General features: G+C 38.7%; 2 protein-coding genes across 9 annotated transcripts in view; one reads left to right on the top strand and one right to left on the bottom strand.

The window, feature by feature from the left end:
* LOC127419036 (V-type proton ATPase subunit S1-like) overlaps nucleotides 1-21,805 on the bottom strand; it is a 691,126-nt gene that overhangs the window by 238,394 nt on the left and 430,927 nt on the right. The window lies entirely within an intron of this gene.
* Nucleotides 1-21,805, top strand: part of hspg2 (heparan sulfate proteoglycan 2) — a 171,789-nt gene that overhangs the window by 75,250 nt on the left and 74,734 nt on the right. For 7 of the 8 annotated variants that reach the window (XM_051660039.1, XM_051660040.1, XM_051660036.1 and 4 more), the window contains exons 7-29: nucleotides 1,165-1,293; nucleotides 1,461-1,634; nucleotides 2,388-2,507; nucleotides 2,728-2,859; nucleotides 5,447-5,591; nucleotides 6,693-6,850; nucleotides 7,800-7,970; nucleotides 8,179-8,342; nucleotides 8,699-8,878; nucleotides 9,133-9,329; nucleotides 9,937-10,081; nucleotides 10,194-10,321; nucleotides 10,597-10,683; nucleotides 10,811-10,872; nucleotides 11,936-11,997; nucleotides 12,107-12,247; nucleotides 15,697-15,870; nucleotides 16,021-16,200; nucleotides 16,419-16,537; nucleotides 16,699-16,810; nucleotides 17,700-17,810; nucleotides 19,067-19,191; nucleotides 19,620-19,703. In XM_051660039.1, the coding sequence (XP_051515999.1) occupies nucleotides 1,165-1,293; nucleotides 1,461-1,634; nucleotides 2,388-2,507; nucleotides 2,728-2,859; nucleotides 5,447-5,591; nucleotides 6,693-6,850; nucleotides 7,800-7,970; nucleotides 8,179-8,342; nucleotides 8,699-8,878; nucleotides 9,133-9,329; nucleotides 9,937-10,081; nucleotides 10,194-10,321; nucleotides 10,597-10,683; nucleotides 10,811-10,872; nucleotides 11,936-11,997; nucleotides 12,107-12,247; nucleotides 15,697-15,870; nucleotides 16,021-16,200; nucleotides 16,419-16,537; nucleotides 16,699-16,810; nucleotides 17,700-17,810; nucleotides 19,067-19,191; nucleotides 19,620-19,703 (3,100 nt within the window). The remainder of the gene's footprint in view (nucleotides 1-1,164; nucleotides 1,294-1,460; nucleotides 1,635-2,387; nucleotides 2,508-2,727; nucleotides 2,860-5,446; nucleotides 5,592-6,692; nucleotides 6,851-7,799; nucleotides 7,971-8,178; nucleotides 8,343-8,698; nucleotides 8,879-9,132; nucleotides 9,330-9,936; nucleotides 10,082-10,193; nucleotides 10,322-10,596; nucleotides 10,684-10,810; nucleotides 10,873-11,935; nucleotides 11,998-12,106; nucleotides 12,248-15,696; nucleotides 15,871-16,020; nucleotides 16,201-16,418; nucleotides 16,538-16,698; nucleotides 16,811-17,699; nucleotides 17,811-19,066; nucleotides 19,192-19,619; nucleotides 19,704-21,805) is intronic. The other variant, XM_051660037.1, reaches the window with a different exon arrangement.

Below are 21,805 nucleotides of genomic sequence, written 5' to 3'. Positions count from 1 at the left end.
TAAAAATTAAACAAGCTTAAGAATTGTATTATGAATGAACATGTAATATCTTTGGCAGAATTATATTAATTACTTTTATAAAACTATTAATAATTATAGTAATAATAATAATAATAATATTGTGACGAGGAGGAGGGCTAATCAGCCGGGATGGGGATAAAGACTAGCCGGAGGCGCCAGTTCGAGAGAGATGTTTTGCATAAATATTTGTGACTGTTCAGCCGGTTCCCGCCTCCGCCTTGCCCATCCTTATACTGTTACGTTGGTGCCAAAACCCGGGAGGGAGTAGGGATGCGCTGTCGTGGAGTCCAACCTCTGCCAGCCGCAGCCATCTGCCTGGGGACGGAGGGGTCGCTGCCAGCTAGTCTTTATCCCCCTCCCGGCTGATTAGCCCGATTCAGGGCCGGCCATGTGTTCTCACGGGCCGGCCCCGCCCTCCTCCTCATCACAAATATAATCAATTTATTCTTGCAATTGTAGTATATACAGTAGATAATATTTGTGTCTGGTTCATAGCTGATACTCTCCCATCTGTGGAGCCCATCAATTCGCCAGGTTGGTCCTCAACCAGGCCTGCTGCATGAAGACTGTTGTGCCATTAGAATGCAGTCTAAAGGAATTCTCAGCATATATACTGGCTCATCATAGAATGCAACCTTACTGCATGTTTGCCCTCGGATTTGGCCTCGATGAGAAGAACGAAAAAGCTTTGCATGGCTCGTCATTGATTGAAGTGATGCTCTTTTTTTAATGCAGCTACATAGGAGTTTTTCAGACATAATTGTAGTGTGATTCAGTCTGGGCATGACAATGTGACGGGTCTGTAATTGCATTATCTTGTTTTGTTGTATATGTTTGTCGAAATTTTGTTGAAGTTTGTTTGATGCCTAGACCCCAAGATTTTGCAGCTCAAGCCTTTTCACCCATATATGAGTCAATATTTTTCACCCATATATGAAAGTTCTAGAGGACATAATTCAAAACTAATTAAAAAAAGGCAGAGTGACCAATATAACATTTGAGCATGGTGCCTTGAAGAGAGGCTGTAAAAGACAGGCATTGTTTTATCAAGGCATCTTGTACAATGTCTTGGCTCACTCCATAACATAACATTCAGTACAATGGGTCAAAAGATTCTATACCTCTCTGTCTCTACCACCTCAGTGAAGCCCGTTCCCAGGGAATGTTTGCCCGATGAGTTCAGGTGTCAGGATGGGCTGACCTGCATCCCTCTGGAGTATGTGTGTGACAAACGGCCTGACTGCAATGACATGAGTGATGAACTGTATTGTGGTGAGTGAGATTGCATGTGATGAATTCTTCCTTGTCTCAGAAATATGTATCATTTACTTATTTTAGACTAGCTAACGTCACTAAATGCACCTTGCGGTATAGTTAATAGTTTCTTCACCCAAAAATGAACATTCTGTCTGCATTCACTTGTTTATTTGTTTTCAAAGTGGTTGTAACTGAACCTCCTACTCAACCTACACCTCCCAAAACCAGAACTCCGCCCGGCCCGGGACCCTGCCGGGCAGACCAGGCCACCTGTCAGAATGGACAATGTATATCACGGGATTATGTATGTGATGGAGAAACGGACTGTGCTGATGGCAGTGATGAGTTTAAGTGTGGTAGGACAAATGGCAACGTGCTACAATACTTTAATTTTACCACATAAATCTCCCAAAACACACTTATTTGTAACTGAGCATTTTATCATTGGCCCTGTTTATACTTGTTATTAACATCATACTGATGTATTTAACCACAAATCACAGGGTCTCTGATTTACAACTTAATACATCACTAGTACGTCAGTGATTTATTGCATGTTGAAAAAGATGTGTGAAATTTTAAGCTGAATTCTCAGTTGTTTTATTCAAGTTAGCTGTATTAACTAAAATTTGGATGTGCTTCACATAATCTGTGTCAATTCATGCTGAAATCACATATGCTGAAGATGTTCTGTTAACTCTTGAGCATGCGATGTATGTGCTTTTTCATTTTATCTGATCGGACTTTGCTTTCTTTTAATCTGAATGTAGCCTGCAAAGTTGAAAACCATTTTTATAGCACAATGGATGATTGACAGGGGAGCACCTTAATGTTGTCTGGGACGCATCAGGACAGATTAGAGTTTACATTACAAATGCAATGTGGTGACATGCTTTTCTGGCTACCTCTGAATGTGGTTTGAGTGAACAGATTACAATTATTACCTGTTTATACCTGTATTTATTAAGCGCTGTCCACATGTGTTCGTATCAACTGCGATAGATGTGTAAATGAAGTCATAGTGAAACAAAATGAATGAGTCAGAATGATTAATTGTGAAGATGTATGTTCTCAGTATTTATAGTTTGGCTTTACTTGTAAACCCACAGGAACTCCTTCTCCCTGTGAACCCAATGAATTTAAGTGTCAGAATGGCCGATGTGCTCTGAAACTGTGGCGATGCGACGGAGACAATGACTGTCAAGACAACTCTGATGAGATGAACTGCCGTAAGTCAGACCAAAGCTTCTATCCACAGTTTACATTTCCAAATACTTTGAGTGGAAATAATTTTTTGAACCAATATTAACTATGGCTAAATGGTTGATTAACAATTGCTAAATGGTTAACATCAGATAAACCATTTTTTCAGCTTTTACTCTAGCTTCAGATAACTGATATATTTGAAATGATGTGATTTTTAAACAGTCTTCTCTCTCGTTCCTTCAGCCACTAAAGGTCCAGGGGACACATGTCTCCCAGAGCAGTTTGTGTGTGTGTCTGACCGCACCTGCATTCCTGCCAGTTACCAGTGTGATGAGGAGCCGGACTGCCCTGACCGCTCTGATGAATACGGCTGTTGTAAGATATTAAATTTAAATTAATCTATAAAAGTTGACATTTTGTTACAATAACATACCAAACACCTTGGGTTAGAATACACTAAAAATGAATTGCACCCTCTGATAGTGTCATTCATTTATATGTGCTGTCTTCTTTGTTTTAACTCTCAATTCACTAAAGGAATTATGCAAGAAATCTGTGCTGATTGCTGGCATAGCGCAATTCCCGATCTTGCTTTGTTGTGGAATATGCAGCAGACTGTCGTGATCTAGCGTACCTTCCTGGTTATACTGTAATAATCCTGCTCTCCATCATTTAATCATCTGTTGACCAAAGGGATAGTTTACCCAAAAATAAAAACGATGGTTGGCGATGTAATTGGATATGTGAACTTGTAGCCTGACTGCCATTATGAAGCATGCAATTTGTGACTGCCATGTAAACAGACTAGGACTATTTAAATCATCCACTGGAGGGAGGAAGAAGAGGAGGAGGAAGAGGGAAAATGAATCACTCATTGCACACTCTCACCCTACTTTGTTAACCATATTTTAATTATTTATTTTGGCCTATTTAATTTTTAAACCGCAGAGTCACATTACTCACGTTTGTCTTCTAAGCATTTTTGTTAATAAGAACATATCTTTCTGTTGCCATTACAATTATGCTTAACAAAGAAGCCCAATAAAACATTATACTGTATTAGGTGTCATGCAAATTTAGATCTATATTTAGACCTAATTTACACCTATCACGTCGCATGCACAGACTGCGGAGACTGCCTGTTGATTTCATTGTGATTTTTTTATCCTCTGAAACCATGTGCAATGGCTTTCCAATGATCAAAATATATTAATATAATTTAATAAATATCCCTTTGTATCTGATAAACTGTGAAAGATGTGAGAACAATATGTGTAGTTGCACTTAATTGCTTTAAGAGTGGTTCATAGCTCTAGTTAATTTCCGAGCGTTTTTACATGCTACTTAGATAACGATGCTTTTAGGAAATGTGCTGTAGTCAGGAGCGGTGCCAGGATTTTTTCACCGGGGTGGCCGGGCATGGTAACGTGATCAGTCTGTGGTGATGCGAGTGGGGGGCACACGGGGGGGCCCCCCCTCTAGAACTGCCTCTGGCTGTAGTAAGTACAAAATAAGTGCTACTAATATTCAACTTAGAGCTTCAGGAAACCCAGCCCAAGCATCACCCATGCCGAGTGGGACTGTGCGAACATCTGTCTGGTTCTTTCTCCAGAATAAATTAAATTCATAACCGCAGCAGTGTCCGGATCCCATTAATAACTTCATGCTGATGTGCCAAAAGATGAAAGGATTTCTTTGTTGCTAAATCCTAAACTGAAGTATGATTTAACTAAATAATCTACATCCATTTCTTGCATTGATGAAGCTGCTGGCTCAGCGTTCTATCGTTGTGATAATGACGCACCATTTCTGGTAATTTTGGCTTCATTCTCAAAATATTCTGACTTTATTCTCATTTTGACTTTATTCTCGAATGTTTTTTTTTTTTTTTTAATTACGACTTTAATCCCGTAATGCTACGACTTTATTCTCATAATTTTGACTTTATTCTCAAAATATTTATATTATTATTATTTTTTTACGTGGCACCAAAACGGTGTCGCAGTATAACATTATTAAGAATAATGAATAAATAAAATCAACTAATTTTCCTGTTTTAAAATATCCTGATGGTAATGTTGTAAGAAACAACCCTTCTCACAAATGCACTGTTTGAACCAAGAAAAAGTTCAATTAAGCCATATAATGATAGCAAATTATAGCAACATGGAGTGATATTTGCAACAAATAAATAAATCCTTCCTTTTGTACTAAGATTTCAATCACCAGTGAAGACAACAAGAGCCAGAGAAAGAGAACAAAGAGGGAAGTTTTTCTTAATATTTAGTGAAGAGAAGTTAGTTTAGGAGTAGTTGAGAAAGTGCATGATAATATTTACATTTAGGTAATCTATCCATGGAAGTATAGTTTCATTCATTTTTATTAAATGCATCGGAAACTCGTTACAGTAAGGTTATGTTGTGTATATACATTAACATTGCACAATTAATTAACGTGAAAAATGAACAATATTTTTACACCATTTTTAATCATGGTATATATGTCAGTTTCTACATACACTAATACAGTTTAATATAAATAAAAAAAAAAGTAATGTAACATCATTAAGAGCTAACAATGAACAATATTGTATGTATAAATTAACATTAACCAAGAATTCCAATATGAACAAATGTGTGAAAAAATATTCATTGTTATTTCTTCAAACCTAATTTGGAATGTAATACATGATACATTTGCATGTGTTAACGTATATAATCTTAACGTAAAGTGTATAATTAAATCATAATTCCAGTCTCTCTGGCTCACTGGATCTGCTAAATAAAACTTTTGCTGCCACAGGCTGCCAGTTTAGAATAAAAGATTTGCTGTGTGGGTGTATGTGTGTGTCTGATCTCTTGTGTCCATATGTGTTTCTGAGTATGTTATCATGTGTATTTTGATTAGCTGAATATTGTGATGGAAATTATTGATCAGATTGTTCACTCTAATTACATATAAGCACCTCCTGCTGTGACCATGTCACCGGAAGAGTCCATTATAGCAGCGCGGGGGGACACCGTCACCTTCACTTGTGCTGCCATTGGTGTGCCCACCCCCATCATCACATGGCGACTTAATTGGGGACACATACCAGCCAATAGCAGGTAGGTTACTGTGTGGGCTTAATATGTCATTTTGCTTACAGTACATCAAGCATCACTGACAGAGTTTTTAAATGATCAAGATGCCCATGGCAAAATGCAATCTATCTTATATAAATAGTTCATTTTATGAAACTAATGTCTTAAAGTCCTGTTTGGAGAAACCTTTTTGAAAACATTGTTATTTTTGCAATTCATTTTGTTGCCGCTAATGGCATTTAAACATGAAGCTACAAACTTTACCTTTAGACAAATTTGCTGTCTTTGTGCATCATTTTTATTTGGTATTTCGTTAACACTTTATAATAAGGTTCCATTCATTAACATTAGTTAAAGCAAGGGGGCCTGGGTAGCTCAGCGAGTATTGACACTGACTACCACCCCTGGAGTCTTGAGTTCGAATCCAGGGTGTGCTGAGTGACTCCAGCCAGGTCTCCTAAGCAGCCAAATTGGCCCGGTTGCTAGGGAGGGTAGAGTCACATGGGGTAACCTCCTCGTGGTTGCGATGAGTGGTTCTTGCTCTCAGTGGTGCGCGTGCTAAGTTGTGCGTGGATCGCGGAGAGTAGCATGAGCCTCCACATGCTGGAAGTCTCTGCGGTGTCATGCACAACGAGGCGCGGATTGACTGTCTCAGAAGCGAACTGAGACTTGACCTCCACCACCTGGATTGAGGTGAGTAACTGCGCCATCACGAGGACCTACTAAGTAGTGGGAATTGGGCATTCCAAATTGGGAGAAAAGGGGATAAAAAAAAAATATATATTAAATGAATTATTAAGAGTGGAGACAGGAAACAGGATGGGAAAACTTGGGGAAAGGGGAAATCGAACACAGGTTGTCCATACGAGAAAAACACATTCACAGCATCTTATCACACCACGCCATTGAAGCAACGCTTGGGGGCACAGTTTGTCTTTAATTTCAGTGTTTCCACCAGACTATTGGAGTGCAAATAGCAGGACTGTGTGGCAGGTGCTATTTACACCTAGTGCAAATAGTCACTCCATATAAAAAACATTGTGTAATTTGTGTTTACACCAAGTTGTTCTTGTCTGAGTACTGAGTATGAAATTACAAGCATCTAAGTAAGTCTGTTATTGACAGATTCACAATGAGCAGTGAGAATGGCCGAGGAACACTTATCATTCGTGATGTGAAGGAAGGAGACCAGGGAGCGTACACCTGTGAGGCCATCAATGCTAAAGGCCTAGTGTTTGCCATTCCTGATGGAGTGCTCAGCCTCTCTCAGAGACCGAACCCAGGTACAGCACCTTGCTCAATTTGGTGCATTGTTCGTGTTCATCAAAACCTTCTTTTAGTGTTTCATTTAGGCATTTTGCTGTATGTAAATGGGTAGTTGACATGAATTCTAATATGCGATGTGACATTCACTAAAGCAGTTTTAAACAGCATTTTGATCATTCTTTTATAATTATATGTGCAGTTTTTATGACCACATTAACTTAGACTGTTTGAAATATTTAAAATTTTTCAAATAAATTTTTCAGGGCCATTCAGCATCTACAGTAAAATACACACTTTACCTATACTTTTGTATAAGTATTAGTGTAAAATCTTGATGTTGGTTTAAAAAAAAGTTTACAAACATGTTATGCATCAACTACCCAAATACTACACTTCTAAGTTACAGGGTTCCCTTGGTCATGGAAAACTTGGAAATATCAGGGAATATTCAAATTGTAATTTCCAGTTCTGGAAAAGATCTCAAAATATGTTCAATCTTAAAAAATAATTGAATTAACTTCTATAGTGAATTTATATATATTATTTTAGTTATGCTGAGCTCTTAAAGATTTCCTCAGCTAGAAATTGCTTCTGTGAGTGCAATCTCTTTGAAATTATTTATATTAAAATTCTGTATCCAGTAATCACAAACAACTCAAACTGTCACAGAAAAGTCATGAGACAATTTCATTGGTAATAGGTATGGCAACCCTGGAGTTGCCATGTTGTCCATAGCCAACAGACAATAGTAATACTGTATATTTGTTCTCGGCTGATGTTTTCTTTCCAAAGAGCCCTTTAAACATGTCATTACACCATAGATGCCTTTCATTTGCGAGACAAAGGTCATCCATGCTGTTCTATTTCTATGACTGCATGTTGTGTCATTGTAGTATGGTGACTGGCATCTCAGACCTGACGGTGGCGATCTTACCATCCTTTGTCTTTCATGTTGGTCTTGTCCAGTTGTGTCATCCTCTCTGTACGTGTTATCAGGTAACTGTCATGATGGACACTTTAGTGTGGGTGGGCGCTGTATGCCCTGCTTCTGTTTTGGCATCACTAAGAACTGTCAGAGCACTGGTCGCTACCGCAGCCAGATCACACTGCGCTTCACTGAGGAGGAGGACTTCAAAGGTACCCACGTTATTAATAGTCCTGCTCTTTGCTTTTAAGTTTATTGTATCAAGAATGTCTACTTTCTTTATAATACATTTGCTACAGTATATAATGTTTGTTCAAGATTTATATAAGTTATTATTTAAGTTAAGTTGTTACTGTGGATATTGCAAATGTAACAGTTTATCATATATCTGTCTGTCTGTCTCTCTTTCCCCCTTCACAGGAGTCAATGTGACGTTTCCTAGTCGGCCTGGCACTCCACCTCTCTCCTCCACTCAGATGTTGATCTATCCAGAGAGTGAGGAGTTCCAGCTAGTGGATCTGTCTCGCCGCTTCCTTGATCAAGAATCTTATTGGTCTCTGCCTCGCCAGTTTCTGGGCAACAAGGTTTTCCTCCCCTTCACAATACTGTGCCTACAAATACACTGTAGATAATGTTATTGCCAATCAAGTGCTCCCTATTTTAACTTTCTTGAAATGATGCAATATTTCAAGTCTTCTGAGGCCGTTCGATAGCTTTGGTTGCAAATTAGACCGAAATTTCAATTGTTATTCACTGAAAATCATCACATCCGCTCTTGTTCGCTTTGTCAAATTCATATGAGGAGTAGCGATTTCTGATATTGGAATGAAATGATCTTTTCGGTCAGATCTTTTTAACAAATCAGTTGATCCGATTCACAAACCAGTCTGAATGATTCGTTCAGGAATGTCAAGATGAAGGACATGTCTGTGTTGTACAGGTTGACACATATGGAGGTTACCTGAAGTATAAGGTGAGTTACTCACTGCAGCGAGGTGCTTCGGAACCAAAGGAGAAACCTGATGTTGTGCTGAGTGGCAATGGACAGAGACTTATTTACCGCAGAGGAAACCCCATTTTACCTGACACCATCAACCACAGAGACATCAAATTTACAGAGGTAATTGTACACAATTTCACAAAGTATTTTAAATTCAATCACAACGAATGTCAGGAAAAAAAAAATTTGCAAAAATGTCAACCATAAATAATGCAGTATTTCCAGTCTTATCCTTCTTAAATAATTGTATTGTTATTATAACAATACAACAAAACAGTGAGTTTTCAAATCAGTGATTGTTCCGATTTGATTGTTAATTAATGCTTACTTTATTTGGTTTGTTATGATAAGTTGTTCAACTTTCTGTGTCTCAGAAAAACTGGCAGCACTCTTCTGGACGGGTAGTGACTCGTGATGACCTCATGATGACTCTGGCCAAACTGGAGAGCATCCACATTCGCACCATTTATGACAACCACATGGCCAGCGTTGGCCTGAGTGACATCAGCATGGATACCACCACGATGGAGTTCAGTGTGCAGGGGAACCCGAAAGATGTGGAGGAATGCAGGTTAGTGTGCTTGTATGTTACTAGTGTAGATGTAGTGTGTTAAATCAAGAAAGGATTACAGACCTGTCAGAAAATGTTAAGTTACTCTTAAATCACCTCTGACAGTTCTTTTCTTTTTTTCTGATTAACATTTTTTTTATTAATTCATACAGATAACAAAGAAAAGCAAAACATATATATGCAGAATCAACATTTAACCCCCACTATTACCCCTCCCCCTCCCCAATCCCCAACCCCCAACCCCACCCTGAGCCTCAACAAACATCCCTGTGGTCACATATAAGTATACACACACACAAAAAATAAATAAATAATCACACACATTTAAAACTATGCTTCTCTCTCCACTGCCCTTCCCCGAGAGCCCCCCAAAAACGCCAAATAGCTGCCCCCATAAAACGAATTCCAGATCCCCAGCCTTCTACATGACACCTCCTCGAAAGCCGCCATCCTCCCCATCTCCACGCACCACTCCTGAAACGAGGGCGCTCCAGCCGAATTCCATCCCCTTAAAACAATCTGTAACACTAACACTAGTCAGGAATTCAGTTTGAAAGTGTTGAGGTATGCACATTGTTGAAGGTCTGCTGGTTGATGTCCCACACAGATGTCCTCCGGGGTACTCGGGACTTTCCTGTGAGACTTGCTCCCCCGGTTTTGAACGTGTACCTGGAACCTTTCTGGGCACCTGCGCTGGCTGCAACTGCAATGGCCATGCCAGTGCCTGTGACCCTATTAGTGGGCACTGTCTGGTGAGGACTGGTTTCTTGAGCATTATAAATACATTATTTAGATAACTAATACACTGTCTAAGCTAGTACATTGTTGTACGCAACACACTAACGTGAAAGTGTCATGTGACAGAGTTGTCAGCACAACACAGAAGGGCCTCAGTGCAACAAATGCAAGCCGGGCTACTTCGGTGACCCGAGTCGAGGACGATATGATGACTGCAAACCGTGTCCTTGTCCATACACAGAGACGTCCCGCCGGTAAGGATATATAACCAGACCACTGTACGACTTGCTTTCTTCTGTGTAACAGAAGTTTGGCAGAATGACAGCCTTAGTCACAATTTACTTACATTGAATCTTTTTCCATACAATGAAAGTGAATGGTGACTGAGTCTAACATTCTGGCTAACATCTCCCTTTTGTTCAACAGAGGCAAGAATGTCATACATTGTAAGTTGAATGCACTGTAAGTCACTTTGTATAAAAGTGTCTGCCAAATGCATACATTTAAATGTAAAATGTTGTGTTCAAAGCTTTTCCGATACTTGCTTTCTGGACTATGACAATCAGGCGACATGTGACAACTGCAGACCTGGTTACACTGGGCGACGTTGTGAGAAGTAAGGGAACAGCACTCTTCTGTATATGTCCAACCTTAATACAACACTTTGCTTATATGGTGTTTATTTGTTGCATGTATATGCATACGAGAGATACTGCATGTCATTATGTTTATTTCCTTTATAGATGTGCTCCAGGATATGTCGGCAACCCTCTTCAGCCTAATGGCGAATGTATTCTTACTAGCCGTAAGTATTTTTTCACTTAAAATTGTAGTAAATAATTGATGCAATGAAAATTGATGTCAAGCAGGGTAACAACAACTTTGGACATAGAAGGGAGACAACTTATAGAACAATATGTTTTCAATGGTTGATTCTGACTTAAATTATTACATTTGCTCCTCCCCCAAATCCTTAATATATGTGCTCACATCCTTAATGGCAAGATTTATATGACTGGCTTTGGATACATTTTTTCCTGCTATTTCTTTGTTAAATTAATAGTTCACCCAAAAATAAAAATTCTCTCATCATTTACTCACCCTCATACCATCCCCAATGTGCATGACTTCTGCAGAACACAAACAAAGATTTCTAAAATATTTTTTTAGAAGCCAGAACTTTGAAGCTCCAAAAAGCACATAAAGCCAGCATAAATGTAATTCAAATGAATCCAGTGGATAAATACATGTCTTCTGAAGTGATATGATAGGTGTGGGTGTGAAACAGATCAATATTTAAGTCCTTTTTTTTCTACTTTCACCAGTCCTCTTAAGTGCTATCTTCTCTCCTAAGAGTTTTTCTTTTGTTTTTGGTGATTCGTATTCTTCATGCATATTGTGCTACTGGGCAGGGAGGAGAATTTATTGGAAAAAGGACTTAAATATTGGTCTGTTTATCACCTATACCTATCATATCGCTTCTGAAGACATACATTAAACCACTGGAGTCGTATGGATTAATTTTATGCTGCCTTTATGTGATTTTTGGAGCTTCAAAGTTCTGGCCACCATTCACTTGGATTGTATGGACCAACAGAACTGAGATATTCTTCTAAAAATCTTAATTTGTGTTAAGCAGAAGAAAGAAATTCGTACACATCTGTGATGGCATGAGGGTGAGTAATTGATGAGAACATTTTCATTTTTAGGTGAACAATTCCTGTAAGTCACATTAAAGTCAAGGGAAGCTTTAGATAATGGTTCACATGCAGTGTAGTGTATTCTGGTATGCCAGCTCTTTAGGACCAGGATGTTCAAAGCATTCCAGGTGTAATTGTGAACCATATGGTGTTTTTATCCCTGTTCAGTGAGTTCCAAATGCGATAACAGAGGAACGATCAACCCCATCAGCAAACCATGCTATTGCAAGGTATTACGCTTCACTACTGTTTTCCTGAAGCATTTAATATAGTAACCATGTAATTTTAGTAGAACATAAATGTTTATGTTCAAACACTACTTGATCTTCTGTGCTGCAGGCCAATGTGGTTGGTGCTCTATGTGACGAGTGTAAGATTGGCGCCTTTCATCTGGCAGCTGATAATTCTGATGGCTGCTTGCAGTGTTTCTGTATGGGAGTGACTAAACAGTGTGCTAGTTCTACCTGGAGTAGAGAACAGGTGAGCCAGTCTCACATCCTCTGTAAATACGCTAAGGGATGAGTTCACCAAGAATGAATTGTGCACACTAATAGCCTTGTTTATTGATTAGTGAGTTTTTAGATATTTTAACTGGATATTAATTTTTGCTGTTTCGGAAGGAAATTTGTACTTTAATTCACCAAAGTGGCATTCAACTGATCACAATGTATAGTCAGGACATTACTGATGTAAAAAACAGCACATCTTTGAGTAATCATGCTAAATTGCTAATTTGGTACTAGAAAATCACTTGCCATTATATCAAACACAGTTGAAAGCTATTTGGTTGGTTAACACAAGCTTAACATTGTCCTTGTGTTTGTTTTTGAGTTGCCACAGTATGCAATAGACTGGCATGTCTTAAGGTCAATATTAGGTCAAAAATGGCAAAAAAGAAACTACTTTCTCTAGAAACTCGTCAGTTAATCATTGTTTTGAGGAATGAAGGCTATACAATGCTTAAAATTGCCAAAAAACTGAAGATTTCATACAAAGGTGTACACTAAAGTCTTCAAAGACAAAGGACAACTGGCTCTAACAAGGACAGAAAGAGATGTGGCAGGCCAGATGTACAACTAAACAAGAGGATAAGTACATCAGAGTCTCTAGTTTGAGAAATAGACACCTCACATGTCCTCAGCTGACAGCTTCATTGAATTCTACCCGCTCAACACCAGTTTCATGTACAACGGTAAAGAGAAGACTCAGAGGTGCAGGACTTATGGGAAGAATTTCAAAGAAAAAGCCACTTTTGAAACAGAAAAACAAAAAGAAAAGGTTAGAGTGGGCAAAGAAACACAGACATTGGACAACATAATTGGAAAAGAGTGTTATGGATCATAACCCCATTGAGCTTTTGTGGGATCAGCTAGACTGTAAGGTGCATGAGAAGGTGTTGGAGTGATGGCTGCTGGAAATGGGGCCTGTCTAGGCCTGACACACACAGGTTTAAATGGCAATTAAAGGTTAATTTCCCACACCTGTGGCTTTTAAAATTGCAATTAGTGTCTGTGTATAAATAGTCAATGAGTTTGTTAGCTCTCACGTGGATGCACTGAGCAGGCTAGATACTGAGCCATGGGGAGCAGAAAAGAACTGTCAAAAGTCCTGCGTAACAAGGTAATGGAACTATATAAAGATGGAAAAGGATATAAAAAGATTCCCAAAGCCTTGAAAATGCAGTCAGTACTGTTCAAACACTTATTAAGAAGTGGAAAATTCGGGGATCTCTTGATACCAAGCCAAGGTCAGGTAGACCAAGAAAGATTTCAGCCACAACTGCCAGAAGAATTGGTCGGGATACAAAGAAAAACCCACAGGTAACCTCAGGAGAAATACAGGCTGCTCTGGAAAAAGACGGTGTGGTTGTTTCAAGGAGCACAATACGATGATACTTGAACAAAAATGAGCTGCATGGTCGAGTTGCCAGAAAGAAGCCTTTACTGCGCCAATGCCACAAAAAAGCCCGGTTACAATGTGCCTGACAACACCTTGACATGCCTCAAAGCTTCTGGCACACTGTTATTTGGAGTGATGAGACCAAAATAGAGCTTTATGGTCACAGCCATAAGCGCTATGTTTGGAGAGGGGTCAACAAGGCCTATAGTGAAAAGAATACCATCCCCACTGTGAAGCATGGTGGTGGCTCACTGATGTTTTGGGGGTGTGTGAGCTCTAAAGGCACGCGGAATCTTGTGAAAATTGATGGCAAGATGAATGCAGCATGTTATCAGAAAATACTGGCAGACAATTTGCATTCTTCTGCACGAAAGCTGCGCATGGGACACTCTTGGACATTCCAGCATGACAATGACCCTAAGCACATGGTCAAGTTGATGCTCCAGTGGTTACAGCAGAAAAAGGTGAAGGTTCTGGAGTGGCCATCACAGTCTCCTGACCTTAATATCATCGAGCCACTCTGGGAAGATCTCAAACGTGCGATTCATGCAAGACGACCAAAGACTTTGCATGACCTGAAGGCATTTTGCAAAGACGAATGGGCAGCTATACCACCTGCAAGAATTTGGGGCCTCATAGACAACTATTACGAAAGACTGCACACTGTCATTGATGCTAAAGGGGGCAATACACAGTATTAAGATCTAAGGGTATGCAGACTTTTGAACAGGGGTCATTTCATTTTTTTCATTGTTGCCATGTTTTGTTTTATGATTGTGCCATTCTGTTATAACCTACAGTTGAATATGAATCCCATAAGTAATAAAATAAATGTGTTTTGCCTGCTCATTCATGTTTTCTTTAAAAATGTTACATATATTACCAGTTATCCAAGGGTATGCAAACTTTTGAGTACAACTAATATATACATATAATAAATATATATATATATATACAGGGTTGGGAGGGTTACTTTTGAAATATACTCCACTACAGATTACAGAATACATGCTGTAATATGTAATTTGTAATGTATTCCATTAGATTACTCAAGGTCAGTAATGTATTCTAAATACTTTGGATTACTTCTTCAGCACTGGTAGATTTTTTCACTTGTTTTGACTATAAAAACTCTGCCAGTACAGTAAGACAAAATACACGTTAAAAATACATTCTCTGAAAACCTAAATATCTTATGCAATGTTGTTTCTGAAACAAGATAAATGTAATTGATCTTGTTTTAAGGATTTTAAGATATTTTTACAGGAAAACAATACAAAAATTATTATCAAGACTATGATTTTTTGCCATAATATCAAAGGTCTTACTAGAAAAAAAGAAATTATGATCCAACGTGAATTTTCTTGATAAATAAATATGATCGTGCCTGGTAACATGTGCATGTAAAATGGCTAGAAATAGCATTTTAGCTTAGCGTAAAGCTGACAATTTACACAAGGTTTATTTCTATTTCTTCGTCTGCTCGTATGAATGTAACACATCATAAGAAAGTGTTTCACCGCTGTTCAAATGCACTTTGGATCTCATCATTTATATGTATAAATGTTTTCCATCTGAAAGGACTAAATATTAAATGAAACAAATGACAATAAAATGCAAATTAATCTCTTCAGTAATCAAAATACTTTTTGAATGTAACTGTATTCTAATTACCAATTATTTAAATTGTAACTGAAGTGGAATACAGTTACTTATATTTTATATTTTAAATACGTATTCCCATTACATGTATTCCATTACTCCCCAACCCTGTGTGTGTGTGTGTGTGTGTGTGTGTGTGTGTGTGTGTGTGTGTGTGTATATATATATATATATATATATATATATATATATATATATATATATATATATATATATATATATATATATTCACACAGTATATAAAAAGTTCCTTTTTTATTCTCAGCTAGTTTAACGGTGTTTTACCTGTAAAGCACTTTGGTCATAAATAAACGTGTAGTGTATTGTATTAATGTGTGCTTTACACTTGTCTCTCGGTTAACGTAAAGGTGAGAGGTGGTGTCAACGGCCAGCTCTTCACCCTTTCCAATGCCGCCAACACTCTGACCATCACTGAGGGCATCACCCAGAGAGCAAGTGCAGAGGTGGTCTACCGATTCTTCTCCAGTATCCCCAATGAAATCTACTACTGGGTCCTGCCTGAGAATTTCAGAGGGGACAAGGTGAGAGCATTCCATATGATGTGGTGCCATGTTTGCACTTTGACCTGTGTCAAGTAATATGACCTAGAAAGAGTAAGAATTATGATCTTGTCTGACTGCCACATGTCATTGCACTGTTTTTTAAAACATGTTTTGCTTTCCTGTGTAAAGGTTTCAGCATATGGCGGAGAGCTGCAGTACAGGCTGCGTTATGAGCCGCAAGCACGCTCCCTGGTAATTGATGGACAGCCAGATGTGGTTCTCCAAGGCAACGGCATCTTCCTGGAGCATTATTCCCAGATCAAACCACTTCCTAGAGTACTAGCCACTATCACTGTGTCTTTTAGAGAGGTGTGTTTGCAATATATATAAACATTATATATACACATATGAATAAACTATAATATGTATATAAATTAAATATATAATGATAAAAATATAGATAATGTGGTCTCAAGTATTAAGATTTCAATTTTGATGGATTGTACAGTACATTTATTATAGCCGGGGTTCATGTAGTCAGCTTACTTCAACCATTGTGTTCAACTTACTCCCTGTAATCCTCACAGTCTGCATGGAAACGGGCTGATGGACAGCCCTGTACCCGAGAGCACCTGCTGATGGCTCTGGCTGATGTCAGTGTCTTCATGATCAGAGCCACTTATGCAGACAATATGGCTGAGAGCAGGTATTTATGCTTTCCCATACACAATCATTACACTTTGACTTTTGATGTCCTTTATGCACCCTCTGGATGGCATCACATTATCCTATTATATCCTATCTGTCCCTTAACTTTATTGATTTTTTTGTAAAAACAGTGAATTAATCTAAATCTCTGTCATTTAGCATCTCCAATATCCAAATGGACATTGCAGTGCCTCACTCTACAGGAAATGACAGGGCGCTGGAGGTGGAAGAGTGCGCCTGCCCTCAGGGATATACAGGACCTTCCTGCCAGGTATATATATTTTGGGAGGAACTGTCACTAGCACTGTCAAGACATTCCTGTGATGTTACCAAATCTTGTGTTTTTATGAATTACAAATTAAAAATGGACAGTTCACATTACAGAGCTATGCCTTGGGGGTGAACGAGCCTTTTAAACATTTTGGTTTTCTGTGATGTTTTGAACATTGTTGCAAATAATCTGCAGATTTAAACTGGTTGCCAAGTTAAAATTATGTAGCGGGCTGACAAGGATGAGGATTGTGAGAATGACTTGTGATATTCTTGGAAGAATTGATATTTTTGGGTTGAAAAGTACAACCAATCAGTAATGTTTTGCATTGTACGTTATTGTTTTCCAGAAAAGTTGTTTATTAATTAACTGTAAAAGAATTACATTGTATCTGAATCATTTCCAGCTATTATTGCACATTTAAAACCTTGATTTTTCTTTAGAAACATATTGCTGAAAAATAAAATTGCTATGTTTTTTTCTGGTGGGGCCAGTGAAAATGTTGGCAGGGAAGTAAAAATTTGAACTACTGGCCCCACTGCGCCAGCAAAAAATATCCTTGTTGTTGCGCCCTGCTCAAATAGCTTAACTTATGACACCAACATTCATTCTGTGCAAACGTGTCAAGTCAGTGCAAAACAACCACTTTTACCAGCACACATGTTGGTCTGAAATTCTGATAACCTGTCAAGGTTTATAACAAGCCTACTTTATTTTTCTTGATGTATAAATAGTAGTTCTTAGCAGCTCATTGAACATTTTGTAGCGCTAAAGCTCTGTGTCAATTACTTCAAATTTGCTTAAAAGAGCAAAGGTTGCAGAGTTGCACAGCTTCAGCATACACACCTATCGTATGAACCGAGTCACCTCTTACCTCCATTGTTTGCAGGATTGTGATGTTGGATACACCCGTACACCTGGACTGTATCTTGGCATCTGTGAGAAGTGTGACTGCTATGGGCATGCCAGCGGCTGTGATTCAGAAACAGGAGAGTGCCTGGTGAGTAAAACTTTCCATTGTAGTTGCTTTGTATCCCTGTATATTATATGTAGTAGTGATTAGGGGTGTAAATAGAAAGTTTCATCATGATACAATCTTATATTGATTCTCTTTGCCAGCGATCCGATGTTTGCCAATTCCTCAAAGTCTGCCACGATGCGATTTCAGTTCGATCCAGGGGCCTGCGATTGATCTTACAATATTATGTTTTACACAACCAATTACATTTATTATCTCACAAATGCAACACAAATTTAATTTGAGTATTTTATTGAGCTCTCTGAAAAGTGCAAATCCAGTATCCAGATTGGGACATCCACAACTAAATAATGTACTTCAGTTGTTGAAAAAAACAATGCCACAGATAAATAAATAATAAAAACTCACACACTCAAGTGATCATCAATCGTTTGATGACAGCTCATTGCCTTGAATGAGCAATGAGGTAAACACTACAGTGACAATTTGCCATTTCTACAACAGTCTTTTAATCCAAAACATTTACATACCCACGACTTGTTTCCAACAGGAAAGTATGTCCTGTCAGTGTTTTTTCTCGGCTACAACTTCCACAGTTGTATTGAAAAATTCTGTTACAGTTTACTGTGATACATTTTAGTAAGATTGTTGATGTTTAGATGTGAAAAGTCTTGTAATTGATACTGGTGCAGGGCAGGTGATTTTTCTTTCCCTCGTCAGTGCTGTTCAGAATGTCGGGGCTGTTTAGCCATTTGACATGGCTGAATTGCTCCAAAGCGCTTTAAAATAAAAAATTATCATGTAGAATTAAAATGTGCCGCATGCGCCACGATATCGGCCCAATTTATTTACACATGAGAGATGCTCTGCCCTGTCCTGTCACCGGAGCTCACATTTTGAGGGAAGCCCGGTTGACACACGTGCACGGATAGAACAGAGTGCAACTTCATGCCTCACCCTGCGCACATCCGAGTCACACACGAGAAGCGTATTTAGAACTTACAAAGCAAAGTGAATATCATAAGGTTGCTGCATCGCCTGACGTAAATGCATACGGACATGTCTGGCATGAGAGTGTCAAAATAAAGGTGCATCTTAAAAAAATATACATTGATGTTTACACGTTGAATCAATGGCATTGCATCGTTGTTGTTTTTTGATCGATGGATTGTTACTCCCCTAGTAGTGATTGTGTATAGGATTTTTGTGCTGTCATTTCTGGTCCTAGATGATTGTTTTGGAAATGTATCTGGATCACTCTGTTCATTCTATTTTAGAATTGCTTGCATAACACAGTCGGACGTCGTTGTGAAAATTGCCTCCCTGGTTTTTATGGAAATCCAAAGACTGGTGGTCCACAGGCATGTAGACCCTGTCCTTGTCTGGGACAGTTCAATAATCAGTGAGTTTGTTTTTTTTCTATTTACTTTAACAAAGATATTTTATTCATATTAAATGAATAGTAGTCCCCCCAGAATGTAAATTCTATCATCACTATCACCTGTCATCACCTTTATGCCATTCCAAACCTGTATGACTTTCTTTCTTCTGTGGAATACACAATGACATTTTTTAAGAATTGTACCATTGAGAGCTAGGGTGGCAAGATTTTCTGTAAATTATGACTTGAATTTTGGTCTTTTCCTCACACAAAGCTATCGTATGACTTTTTGGAGTTTGACATTCATTGTATGGAAAAGAGTGGCCAGGATATTCTTCAAAACACCATCTTTTGTGTTCCTTTTTTGGGTGAACTGTCACTTTAAGGCATAACCCATAATTCTGCAAACTGTGCAGACATTCATACAAGCTAATGTTCTTCTTCTGCAGAAGAGCTACATCTTGTTTCTTGGACTCTGATGGACAGCCCACATGTGAGTGTCCTGCTGGTCACACTGGAAGACGCTGTGAAAGGTAAGTGTTGGTCCTCTGCTGTGGTCTGCCAGAGAGGGTAAACCACTCAATCAGTAGGCTAGATATGCTGGGCTGGCCACGCTGGTGATGGGGGTGATTGGCATCCCTTTTCTCCTGCCAGAAAGCATGCATTTGTTGCATTGCAGTGTGTCTTCTACCATCTGTGATTGAATGGCTTTGTCAGCTGGTATGGGAGAAGCAAGGCTTGAATCAGTGCCACCCATACCAATGTGTCAATGTCTGTCCAAAGTGTCTTTCTGGGGGAGTTTGTTTTATGTGGAAGCTGTAGAGCTTGTAAAATTCATGTATGGTACTTCCAAAAGCTGCAGCGTTTTCAGATAACATAGGGTTGTAGAATAAAGGTTTTACTTCAGTGATCTTTACTGTGTGAGTAAAGTTCCAATATGGATTTTTTCTAGCTGTCAACAAGGCTGAGATCTGTTTTTGGTGTTGTGATTGGTGCTGAAATGATTAGATTTGCATACTGTCACCTGTAACTTGAGTTGTACCATTTTTATGCTTAAAAAATTTCTTAATCAAAGTTTTGTCTTGTTTTCCAGTAAAAAAAATATCTAAAGATAAATTTACTCGAAAAATTAGACTTGTTGTGAGTGTATTTATCTTGAATTATGTTTATTTTTCATACCCCATTGGCAATTTTTCTTGTTTTTATTATTAAACTCACAACTTAGTGAAGTATGCGTAAAACAAATATATATATATATATATATATATATATATATATATATATATATACTGTATATGCTTAAGTAAGTTTATCTTGTTTTAGGCTGTTTAGATATTTTTAATTGTAAACAAGACAAAAATACTGATTAAGAATATAATTTCTTGCAGTGCAATCTAATCTTTTAAATCCCTTGCTACATTTAATGCAACTTTCTTTTTCTTTTTTCAAACTCTGCCATTTAAACATTTGTGGGTTTCTAGAATTGTTTATGCCTGCCGCACAACTGGCCATAAACAAATTGGTGACAATGAGGTGAATTATATGGATTTTGGAATCTGGTTACTTGCTCGGAGGGCAAAAGCTTTTGGGTGTCTGGGTGAAAAATAGGTGGCTAATTTTTAAATATCTGGTACCAACAAACCCTGTCCCATCATGGCTCTCAGCATTTCGAACTGCGGAGACTCCTGCCTTGAAGGTTCGAGTGGTTTCCTCCCACCTACATGTGATGACGCTCTCTATCTTAGGCCTGGGAGAAAGAAAGTGCTGGATCGAAGCAAACATGAAGACAGTAGGGAAGATAATACCTTGTGGCAGATGACCACTACACAATCAAGACCTGAAAGAACGACAAGATCGTTGCTGCCAACAAACATTCGTAGCTTGAGCCACCATGGGACTCGTGGGCCCACTCTCTACACGCCAAGTCCAGAGGCTCGACAGCAGAGCTTCCAGCTTTTACTGAGAATGCACACAAATCGCTTTAACCAGCGCCTGAGTATGCTTGAGAGCAACACTCTGGACATGAAGGAGAGCCTTGAAAATATGAGGAAGCAGCAGAGTCATTTCAGCTCTCAACTGAAGACAAAAACCAGTGCTTTTTCTCCAACAGACAGGATGGACAGAATCAGTCAGTTCACCAAAAAATACACTGACATTGAAACAAGACTGAGTCAACTAGAGCATAAGCTTGAGATACTGATTGATGGCTTCACTGTCCTGGCTCAAGAGCTCGACAAAGTCAAACGTGCTCGCCAGAGAAGCAGAGAAGCTCCTGTGGTTGCTACCACGCTGGCTTCAGCCTTGACTACAACTCGGATGAATAGGACATCTACCAGCAGACCTCAGAGGGGGACAATACTCTCCAAAACCCTAAACACTCCTCGTACCATCTCCACAATGACTGTTGGACAGTCCCAAACCCCTGAAAGTTCAAACAAAATGCAAGTAAAGCCCTCAACCAAAATTATCCAATCAACAAGAAAAGACAATAAACAACATGGCAAGTCCTCTAAGAGAGCAACAGTTTCCAAAAATATTCCTAACCATTCCCTCAATACCACGTTGGACTCTCCTTGGAATGGAAGGCGTACAGTCTCGGTCCCTTCCAATGAAACTCAACACAGTCAGCAAAAAA

This window comes from Myxocyprinus asiaticus, chromosome 28, assembly GCF_019703515.2.
Source record: "Myxocyprinus asiaticus isolate MX2 ecotype Aquarium Trade chromosome 28, UBuf_Myxa_2, whole genome shotgun sequence".
Lineage (NCBI taxonomy): Eukaryota > Metazoa > Chordata > Actinopteri > Cypriniformes > Catostomidae > Myxocyprinus > Myxocyprinus asiaticus.
Note: the sequence above shows the minus strand (reverse complement) of the source record. Positions and strands in the feature narration are given on the sequence as shown.